Raw genomic sequence first — 12,064 nt, forward strand, 5'->3', positions numbered from 1 at the left:
TCATTCACACACAAGCACACGCACATATGTGTATGTATGTATGTAGATATGTCTATTTATTTATTTTGCTATATATGGATAAACTGTACTTCAATATATGAGCTTTCCTAAGTAATCTCATGGATTTTATTTTATGTATTTAAAATCCTGATTCTGAGCAGGGATCCGTGGTTTCCCTAGACTGCCAAAAGTGTCCATGATACTCAAAATCATTAAGAATCCCCCTAACTAGATGAATCTCAAAGTTCCTTTTAGCTTTGATATCCCGTTATAGACAGCCCAAGTATTTAAGACAGGAAATGCTCATGTTAATTCTGTGGGTTGCAAAGACTGAGATGTAATGCTGGTATTCAGAACTGAATCCTATTATGGCATGGGGTGGATGCTGACACTCCTTGATGGCAGGGTCTGTTTTGCTTTTGTCTTTATATAGCCGGTACAGTCTCCAGCCCACGACGAGTATTAAATCTATTGGGAACCAGGATGGCCAATTCTGGCCCCGCCTCCCACAGTTGGGTAAATGGAGCAACTTAGCACTTAAGAATATGAATTCAGGAATTTAGTGAGTCATAAAAACTCACTATGAATTTTAGACTGGCTTTTGTGAGGAGGAAGATGTAACAAATAATAAAATTGCATTTAAATATGGAGTAGAGAATACTGATTAAAATGTGATTGGGTACTCAGGAATGAACGAATGTCATGCAAGCAGTTGGCCATTTAAGATAATGCTCAGAAGAGAGGTTAGAACGGGAGATGTGCTCTTCCTCCTCCTCCTCCTCCTCCTTTTTCTTCTCCTCCTCTTCCTCACCATCATCACCATCCTCCTCCTCCTCCTCCTCCTGCAGCTGCTGCTTCTCGCCCCGTTCCATTGGAGCAGACCATCCTGGTGCCTCTTTTGTGAAGCGGCGGCTGAGGAGACCGCGGGACTCGCCATGGCGGATGAAAAGCCGAAGGAAGGAGTCAAGACTGAAAACAACGACCACATTAATCTGAAGGTGGCAGGGCAAGACAGTTCAGTGGTGCAATTTAAGATTAAGAGGCACACGCCACTTAGTAAACTAATGAAAGCCTATTGTGGACGACAGGGTTTGTCAATGAGGCAGATCAGATTCCGATTTGATGGGCAACCAATCAATGAAACAGACACGCCTGCACAGTTGGAAATGGATGAAGATACAATGGATGTATTCCAGCAGCAGACAGGAGGTGCTTACTAAAAAGAATCTACAACTCTTCTCCAGAATTGTGCTCCCAAGGAAAACAATACATTCACAATTAGAAACCAAGATTTGATTCATCCACAGCCTGACTACTGCAGTATAGTTTTCTCTCTTGTTTCCCTTTCCCCATTCCTTTATTGTACATAAAGTAACTGGTGTACGTGCACAGGCATAATGCATTTTTTTAACTAAATGGCCGATGGTGCGTTTTGATCAACATCAAATGGAGATGGGGAGGGGAAAAAACAAACTGGTTCTGTGAAAATACCCCTTTTCTCCGTTAGTGGCATGCTCATTCAACTTTTATTTTTATATTCCAGTAAGTTATTTTGCTCTCACTGTTTAACAACAAAAAAACCCACAAAAAATCCTTGCATACCTTGTTTGATTGGATAATTTCAATGTTTTTCTTTATCATTGTAAAACCAAGGACGATTTTATAACTTTTTTGGACGTAGCTTTTACATGTAGGGCAATCTCTGTCTCTCAGTAGGGATAAATTGATCCTAGATAGTTTTCCCTTCAAGTCAAACATCTTGTTGTTTAAATAAACTTCTTGTTTAAAATAAAAAAAAGAACTGGAGATGTAAATTTGGATTTATTTGCATAGCTGTTGCCACGGGAGTGAGTGAGATTATCAAGGAAGACAAGAGAGTAGAACTGAGAATAAGAGAGGGGAAGGCAATACCCCTGAGGAATACATACTCACTAGGAAGACTATGTGGTTTAATTAACATGAACATTTTCCTCCAATTTTTTTTTTGTCTTATGGATTTTCAAAAATGGATTTGACCCAGAAATACCATGACAAAGTCCGTGTCTCAAAAAAATCAAAGAAAAGGGGGAAAGACCTATTTGTATAAAAATATTGGAGGCAGATCTTTCTGTGGAGGAGGCCAAGAATTAAAAATGGAGGGGATGTCCATGACTTGGGGAATGCCTGAATGAGTTGCGCTGTGTGATTGTGGTGGAATATTATTGTGCTGTAAGAAATGACGAGCAGGATGATTTCAGAAATGCCCAGGAAGATGTATATGAACTAATACAATGTGACTGCGCAGAAGCAGAACGACACTGTATGAGGTAATAGCAATATTACATGATGAACAACCATGCAAGACTTAGCTACTCTCATCAAGATGATGAGCCAAGCCTATTCTAAAGGACTCATGATGAAAAAAGCTATCACCTCCAGAGAAAGAACTGAGAAATTCTGAATACAGATGGAAACATATTTTTTGTTTCTTTCTTTGTTTTTCTTGGGCTTTTCATCTGTGTTTTCTTTTGCAACATGGTTAATATGGAAATACGTTTTGCATGCCTTCAAATGTATAACCAATATCTTCCTTCTCAAGGATGCAGGTGGCGTAGAAGGGAGGGAGAGCATTTGATACTCAAATTTTAAAAAAATGTTCATTTTTACATGTAATTGGGAAATGTTTAATGAGATAAAAGTGTATATTTTTAAAATGATTTTTTATGGGGGTAGGATAATTATGTGGAAGATGAAAACAAATCCAGCATAGCAGCTGGGGATAAATTTTGGCTAATTGTTTTGGGCAATGCCCTGCCCCCAACACCCATCTTTCACAATTTCTTCCCTACTCTGTGAATGTCAAAATGTTCCCTGTTCCACTGGGGTAAGACAATCCCATCAATGAAAGGTGGGGGCACCTCTTGGGATACCACCCACAGTCTCTACCAATTTTCCAAGAAGTGAATGCCAGGATCCCTTGTGAGAACCGGGCTTTTGCTTAGTTCGACTCTAAAGGCACCAATGCCTGAAACATACTGATCTTTACAGATTGAATTTTACCCTTGGTGCTCTATCCAGAGGAGAGTTGACATTCCACCCGGACTGACCGGCCCAGTCATGACAACAGAATCACTCTGTCCACCACCCTCACTTATCCATGAAGGTTTCAGCCCTCTGCTAACATGAGCTGGGCCTCCAGCCAAAATGAGAAGGAGACCACTTTAAAAAAGCATGACCATGATTTGTGGTCTTCCCCTTGGAATCATCTCTGTGATGGGTGTTTATTTGAAGAGCACTCTCATAACCCTAGAGTAGAAAACACCATAGTGCCCGGCCTCACACTTTCCTCTGGGTTCATATCTCAAGGCTTTCTTGGATGGATGGTTGCCTTACACTGAGGTATTTCCATAATGCCTCTCTGTTGGGTGGGGTCCAAACTGGTGAACTAACACCAGACCCTGCTCCATAGGGATGCGGGTAATGGTAAGTCCCCCCCCATCTCTCTTGATCTCTTCACATAAACATAATTACTATTGGGGATATCCACTCCTGGAATCACATTTCTCCCATCGAGCCCAGTTTGGAGGAATATAATCACACCCATACGTCATGTGCTGCCAGATCCAGCTAGTAATGGACAGAGAATCGCAGGGATTTCAAACACTCTGACACTAGTCTCTGCTGAGAGATAGGCATTGCGTCTGTGGGAACATAACTCAGAGGATCTTTAATCATCCCAAGGAATGACTACATGTGCCAATTAATTCCAGCACCACTTTTGATGAGCCTTATTCAATTACCAGGGTGCGTGCTGGGCTCTGAAGGAATTTGGATTAAACTTAGCCTGCACTCCCAACCCCAATCTGACAACATCCTGTTTTCTTAAATTCCTGCTGCAAACAAGGATTTCATAAGAGGCTTTTCACAGATCCAAACATGGAGGTCCCAAGAACCTCTGGGTGACCCCCCAGACAGCAGAAAAGGTCACTTCCCTGTCCGGTATCAATGTCTACTCTCAGTGGGCTGATTTCCATACAAATTTGAGAGAGCTGCAAGAATGGTGCACAGGTAATTATTTGGTAGGCTGAATCCCTCTTAATTCATAGAGGATAATATGATCACAGCCTGAGAACCAGGAGAGGTGGTAAACTTTGATTAATCTCCTCATTTTACAAATAATAAAGCTAAGGTCCAAAAATATTAAGTGACTTCTCCAAGGTCACCCTCTGGTAGTCATAAAAGGCTAGATTTGAACTGTGGTCCTTAGACACCGAACTGTGCCCTTACCTCTGAACCTTGCAAATTTAGAGGGCCCTAATCAGAAAATTGGTCAGCTAGTGGTTTGTATGATAGAGCACTGGGATTGGATTCAGGAAGACTCATCTTCATAATTTCAAATATAGCCTCAGACACTTGTTACCTGTGTGACCCTGGGCAAGTCACTTAACCTTGTTTGCTCCATTTTCCTTATCTGTAAAATGAATCAGAGAACAAAATGGCAAACCAGTCCAGAATCTTTGCCAAGGAAACCCCAGATGGGGTTGGGATGAGTTGGACATGACTAAACTATGAAAACAACAAACCAGAAAAATCAGTTCCTTTGTTTGGATTGAGGTAAATCAAGGTATAAAAGTGTCCTAGACCTTGGCCTTGGAAGCTGCCAGTGTGTTGAGATTTGGGGTTTTTTGGCTTTTCTTTTTCTTTTTTTTTTTCATTTTCCCCCTAAAGTATCCACTTCTGTTCACTAATCTGTCCACTTTGATCAATGAAATGACCACCTGCGCCTCCAGAGGACTGATGATGAATTTCTTCTCTCCTCCTGACAGAGGCGATGGACTGGCATGCAGAATGAAAGACACAATGTTTGAGCATAGTGTAGGAATTTGTTTTGTTTGACTATGTATATTTGCCAGGTTTTTTCTCCCTTTTTTTCTCTTTTCAATGGGAAAGGAGGTGGGAGGGAAACAGACAAAGATATAGTTCTTAATTCAATTTTATTTTAATAACTTAGCTATAGATTTTTAAAATAGTAAAACTCATGTCCTCCATGACACTACCTCAAGCTACTCCCAACTGCTGTCAGCATCTGCTATGATAATAACTGCAGCATTTGTTTCTAGAATGGTTTATGGATAAAAAGCACTTTTTGAACAATGATAACTCCCATTGATATAGTTTACAAAGTGCTTTCCTCTTAATAAGCCTTGTTTTTCTTGACTCCAAGCTCAGCACTCTTTCTGCTACATCATGTTGCCTGTTAACAACTCTTTTAACTCTCATGACAACTCTTGCAGACAGAAGGAAGCATTATTATGCTGATTTCACAATGGAGAAACCTGAGACTCAGAAGGCCAAGTGTCCCATCTTTGTGTCATGAAAATAGCTATGACATACCAGAGCAGGACCTGAAATATCAGCCCCCAGGTCCTCTGACCGTGAATCCACTCTTGAGCAACTCATGTGTTAGAGAGTCTCATACAGCCTGAAGGGTCAGGGTAGGCTTTAGGCATCTGATAATCTCCCTGGCTTTGTACTCCTTCCAGGTCAATCAATCAATCAGTGGGCATTTACTGCATATCTAAATTGAAGAAGACATGGTTCTAACCATTGGCAAAACAAAGAGAAAGGGCCTAAACCAGTCTTACCATCCAGATACATAGATACAGGTTAGTAAATGCCAATTCTGTATAAGGTAAATATATCATGATTTGAGGTTGGCACTAGCAGCTGTATGGAATGAAAAAAGCCTCCAATAGGAGGGGCAGGGATTAGAAAGTAACTAGAGATTCTCAGAGATGAAGGCAGGATGGAAATTCTTTCCAGGAAGAATCTCTTCTGCAAAAACATGGCAGCAGGGCCAAAGTGGGAATGTACTCCTTGTATGTTTACTCCATATGCTGTCACCAAATCCTCTTGGATAAAATGTAGCTCACCAAAGGGATTTCTTTTATAGGTCAAAGGAAAAAAAGTAGAGTTCATATAAAAATAACCGAATCTGCCTACAACCATCTCTCCCTCAAAGTCTCTGTAGCTTTAGCCTCTTAGGTCTCATGAACTGAGGCACACTGGTGAGCTCTTGGTGGAACTGTGAAGTAGTCCGGATGTTCTTGGAAAACAATGTGGACCTACACCTTCAGTGCTACCAAACTTTTTATACTCTTTGACCCAGATGTACCACTACTAGTTCTATGACTCCGAAAGATCCAAGAAACAGGAATAGGACTAATACGTGCAAAAATAGCATGCGAAAATATAGCAGTACATTGTGTTATATAGCAAAGTACTGGAAAGAAGAAGACCTACTAATTTGGGAATGGCTAAATAAATTCTGGCATAGGAAAGTCATGGAATACTATCATGCTCTAGGAAATGACTAAGGAGTGGTTTAAGAGCAACTTGCAAAGAATTATGTCCCTGAAGATAGAACAGAAGCAGAATAATTTCTACAATATTTCAAACAAGTAAAGAAAAATAACTTGAAAAAGCTTCAGAACTCTGCTGAATGCAGTAATTCTCCTGGATAGGGGGCATGCTACCCACTTCCTAAATAGGACACGATGGACTCCAGGTGTAGGATCAAAATATATTTTTGGATGTGGCAAATGAGCAGGTTTATTTTGTTTAGCTTGGCACATTTGGTACAAGAGTCAAATTGTTTTTTTTTAATTTGGAGGGAGAACTAGTGACAAAGTTGTCAAAAAGGAAAGAAAGAAAAGAAAGTCATGGATACATTTTTTAAATAAAGAGAATATAGTTTGACAGTTAAGATCGAAAAAGACATGGACGATAGCTTTGAGAGTAATAGGTTGAATTTATTATATTTTTAAAAAGTTAAGATGTACACAACAGAGATTCACATTTTCACATATAACCATTATCTGTTCTCTGTTGGATAAGTAAATGTTTTCTTGATTTGGTGTTCAGGAAATTTAGAATTAAAAAAAATAATTAAAAGTCATACCCTAAGTAGGCTCCCTATCCATATTGCCTGTACTTTGGACCATGAGGTATTGTCTTGTATCCAGAGGACCTCTGGTCACTCCCAAGCTTTCCCCTTTACCTTTCTACCTGGAGGCATACCCTGAACAGTGCTGCTGTTTATTCTGCCTTGAGTTTTTTTTTTTTTTAATAGCCACTGGTAAGTGGTAGGAATTACCAAATCCATCCTCCTCTACTCTGTCTCTCTTTGGGTGTCTCTCCAGCAGATGCAATCAGCTCTTTTGTGCAGCTCTCCCTTAATGGTCAATCCAAAGGTTAACCCTTTCCCACAGAGAGTAATTCCAGATCTTCCTTCTTTTGGCCAGGAGCACAGTGCTTGCCTGGTCCAGCTCTCACGGTCTTCATCAAGGATCTCAGCATGAGATGTCTTCTCTGCATAACAGTTTTACCTACTTATGGTTTCAAAAAGACATGCCCAATAGTCAAGAAAATTGTTCATCCCCCACATTCCAAGCTCCTCTCCATTCCTGACTCCACAGCTGAGTGACTCCACAGTCTGCGATGCTTCCTATTCTGTCTGCATTGGCACCTCTCCTGGGTCTGGAGTCTCAAGGCTGTTCTTACTCTCAACTCAATTGTACCTTCAGGACACTTGGATCCTTCATGGCTCTCCTGGATATAATTATTCTAATTACTTAGGATTTAATAAAAAAGATGAGAAAATATTCTTCCTTCTTTGAGAGGTGGGAGAATATGGGTTTGAAATATTGAAATATTGAAAACACTCAGACCTGGTTGATATGTTTTTTCTTAATTTTCATTGTGTTTCTTTTTCTTTCTCTTTTTTTTTCTACAAGGGATGGCTTGCTCTATTGAGGAAGATAATTAATGCAAATACTTAGAATTTATACAGTTTTTAAGAATTTTAAAACTATATGTGCTATTTTATTTAATCATCACAACATCCCCATGAGGTGGGGGCTATTTTTATCTCCACTTTTCATAAGAGGAAATTGTAGCCTAGAAGCATTTTAAGTGACTTGCCCAAGGTTACATGGGTAGAAAGTATCCGAGGCAGGATTTGAATGTAGGTCCTCCTGATTCCACTGTAGTATTCCATCCCCTAAACAACCTCACTACCCACACATCATGGGATGAAGGGGATGGTGAAAAAGGAATATCAAGTAAAAATTGATTTGAAAAGATTTTTTAAAAAAACTGTCTTTGGCTATTTCCCCCAATATTGAGATGAAGAGGGTGGGACACAAGCCACCAAGGACTCATTTGACATTGTTGAACACAGAGATGACAATAAAATTTTACTGTGCCTGCCAAGATGTGAATGCAACTTTCTGACTACTGCTAAGTTCTGTTGATTCATACGGAAATGAATGATATTGTCAAAAGAAAGCTGGAACAAACTGTTGGTGATTGTAAAACTTTTGGTAAGAAACTGAAGGACATGGAGGCAAAAGGTAATATTTTCACCTCTACTTCCAGCTGAAGTTCCAAATAGAGATTAAAAAAATAAAAACAGGTTATGAAAAGTAAACATGCAGATACATAAGGAAAAAAAGATTGAAAAAATTCTGCCCAATGGCTCAAAACACATAGCTATGAACCCTGGAAAAGGCACCAAAGGAATTTCAAAAATACTTGGAAGAATGCATTTGGCAGATCAGCTAATTTGCCCAAGGGGGCTTACAACAGACATTAGAAGGAACAGAAAAACACAGGTGGGTGTGCCTCATGAACCACATAAGTATGGCCTCTCAGGGTTGAAAGAGATTCCCAAGTACATGAAGCCCAACACATACTGGAACAAGAATGACTTTCACAACATTCCCAACAATATTTCCTCAATAACCCCAAGTGAGAGGATGCTGACTACCTCCTGTGGCAACCCCATTCTGTGTTAGAATGACTCTAATTGTTAGGAGGCTTTCTTTAGAATGACCCCACACTTAGTTTTTTGTAGCATCTGTCCATGCCCTGCCACCAGTTATGGCCTCTGGGGCCCGGCAGAAAAAGTCTAATCCATCTAACATGGAACAATCCTTTATATACTTAGAGAGAATGATGTTGCCCACTCCAAATATTCTTTTTTCCAGACTAAGCACCCCCAGTTCCTTCAATATGGGGGTGCCCCATGAAATGAACTCAAAACCATTCTCTGCCCCAAATATTCCCTGTCAGTTAAAGAGCAAGAGGAACCTTGGGAAACACAACATCAATCAGATGCCAAAGAAAGGGCTACATAGCCACGTAGCACTGTACATTGGGATGATGTGAATAATGCCCTCAGTGCCAACTGGACCCAGGCAATGACTGTGGTCACGGAGGAATTGTGTTCCCTCTGGACAAAACAGGATAAGGCTGTTTGGACCGATGAACAAGCCTCAAACCCCGGTTCCATCATGCAATATTCACACTCAGAGGGGAGATAGGGTGGAATTTAATATCAGTAATTATGATGGAGGAGACTAGTGGTCAGAAAGACAGATGCTAGCTCATCTACACATGAGCCAAACTGGTCATAAATGGTAAAGCCAAGATAGGAACTCCAGACTTCTGACTTTGAAATCTACCCTCCTTCCTCTGTATCCTCCTTTCTTTACTCCTGCTATAGATTATCATGGTATAAAGGTGTCTTCTATGGCCACTCACTTTGTCACGCTCAGGAGGCCATTTCCTAGAGGCAGGACATAGATAGGTTTGAAGAATGAAGACAGTGTCTTCACAAGACTTCCCTATTGCATGACCTGTGTTAATAGAGAATTGGAGCAGTCTAGCTGTCTTAGAATAAATGTCTTGAGCATAGTGATTTTCCCTCTTAGCTTCTCAACTATATTTGGATGTTTAGGGGCAGGCACAGGGCCTGTCCTGGCTCATGCTAAATGCCTTATATAGCAGGATTATGCAATCCTCCTTTTTCTTAATTTAAAAAGGAAAACAAGATATAGTGTGGTCACTTGCCTTCTTCTGTCATGATTATTGGTGTCTTCCTCCTTAAATGAACTCTCTTTTAGTTGTTTAGCTACGCGATCCTGCTGGCATAAGAGGAAACCGATCTAGGAAACCAGGGCTCCTGATAAGCCTGGAATTGAGACATGACATTTCCTATCGGGCTTGCAGATACTGGGCAGGCTAGGGCTGACCAGTGTAAATGCTTGGCCACCTGTGCCCAGCCATCTGAGAATAGTATGATGCAAAGCCTGAGGCAGTTCACACTGGTTTGGGGCTGAACAGCTGCCCCCTGGGCTCAGTGGAAAGTCAAGGGACAGCAGATCAGAAGCTACACACAGTTAGGAAGAACTAGTGGGAGGGCCTTCATTCACAGCGCTGCCTTTTTCTTCAATTTCAAGGCCTAGTCTGTAGAATCCTAGACCTACTGAGAGGGCCTAGTGTTCCCGACCAATAGGCTTCCCTTTTGTTAGCTGTTCAGGAGTCTAAGTATTCCTAGAGGGGAGCAGAAAATCCTGGGCCAACCATGACGTTCCCTCTAGGAACAAACATCTCCATGCATCATGTCACTAACATTTAAAAAAAGGTACAAGTCATTATAAAAAAGCTTATTTTTCCATTACTGCTAAATCTAGGCTTTGAATAAATGAGATTGTATTAGCATGGATGTCCTTTATAAAAAATCATTTGTCTTCATGCCACCAGCATTTCTTCAACCCCAGCTTTATGCCAGGCACTGTTCTGGGTACTAAGGAGGCAAAAACCAAAACAGATCCTCCTCTCAAGGACCTTATATTCTATTGTATGGTCCTTTAGAATATAGGTTTCCTGCTCCCAGTGATATTAAGACTCTTATTAAGAAAGGGCCAGGATTGACTCTTTTCATAAGACAAGTTTTTAAAGAATTTTTAAAGATCTTTCATAAATATTTCAAGTCGTCAATCACACACACACACACACACACACACACACACACACACATCGGCGCACCCCTTTTACAGAGCACCTGGTTTTATTCCCTTCTAATACATTTATTCTATAATACTGTGCTTTGTGGATATCAACCTTACTCTGTTACTTCCCCACTACACCAGGAGCTCAAAACCTTTGTTGCTTCCCCCACCCCCTAATAACGATGCTCTGTACATAGTTGGAGCTTAATAAGTATTTGTTGACTGAACTTAATGTAAGTGTGAAGTTATATAACATTTAAAAAATTTGTCTTTTGAAATGGAAAATGAACTCATTTCAGTTTGCTTCCAATACAGGAAGGCCATACTAGGCCTTACTTAATGATGGCAAACATGCATTAAGTGCTTTAATCAATCAATAAGCATTTATTAAGCACCTATTATTTATATATGGGAAACTATGCTGGGTTCTGAGGATAAAAAAGGAAAAAAATAAGAAATAGTGCCTGACCATCTCTTTATAGATGAGGAAACTGAGACAGGGAGATTAAGTCACTTGCCCAGGGTCACACAGCTAGAAAGTGTGTAAGGCTGACTTGGAACCCAGGTCTTTCTGATTTCCAACCCAGCTCTAGTCATTGCACTGAGTATAAACCTTAATCAAGTCAAAGTTTGTTCCTGTGTGTTGGGTTGGATGGAAGGACATGGACTGGATTCACTTGTGACAATTTGCTATTTTGAAAAGCCAAGAAAGCTAATAATGGAATCTCCCCAGGGCTCTTGGCCCTGCTTCTCAATAGCTTACGTTTCATTTAAAATCATTCATCAAGAATGGCATCTCTCTGTCCACAGTGCCATCCTTCAGTGACTCATAACACACTAGATGTTTGCAATATGTCATTCATAATCAGAATTCTTTTGCAATCTTTGGAAAAAGGATTTTCTCTCAACTTTCAATAGAGGAAAACCAAATCAGAGGCTAAATGATTTATTTGTTATTTTATAATTGAGAGCATGGATGAAGCAGAAGCAGAAACAAAGCTAATACTCCTGGATCCTAACTTCACTTTTTTACTGTGGGAAAGTGGTATCAATTCATGATTTTGTCCAGGTGGAGAGCTCCTGGCCTAGACATCAACACCCCAGCCCCCACCCCCACAGTGAAAACCAGCAGTTTCCCAGGAATTCAGTCCTAGAGAGTTACCTTGGAGAGCCCTGAGAAGGGTAGCAACTAGGCCAAGGTCACACAGCCAGGATGTGTCAGGGTCAGA

The 12,064-nt window shown here is 40.5% G+C and overlaps 1 protein-coding gene across 1 annotated transcript; it reads left to right on the forward strand.

Moving 5' to 3' along the window:
- Window positions 1-689: 689 nt before the first annotated feature.
- LOC118850191 (small ubiquitin-related modifier 2-like) lies at window positions 690-1,220 on the forward strand. The gene has a single exon (XM_036759419.1). The coding sequence runs from the start codon at window positions 690-692 to the stop codon at window positions 1,218-1,220; it is 531 nt and encodes a 176-aa protein (XP_036615314.1).
- The last annotated feature ends 10,844 nt before the right edge of the window (window positions 1,221-12,064 follow it).

Source organism: Trichosurus vulpecula, chromosome 5, assembly GCF_011100635.1.
Source record: "Trichosurus vulpecula isolate mTriVul1 chromosome 5, mTriVul1.pri, whole genome shotgun sequence".
Taxonomy (NCBI): Eukaryota; Metazoa; Chordata; class Mammalia; order Diprotodontia; family Phalangeridae; genus Trichosurus; species Trichosurus vulpecula.

Bases quoted from the DNA above. Each gene is read 5' to 3' on its own strand.
- LOC118850191 (XM_036759419.1), top strand. From the start codon at position 690: ATGAACGAATGTCATGCAAGCAGTTGGCCATTTAAGATAATGCTCAGA.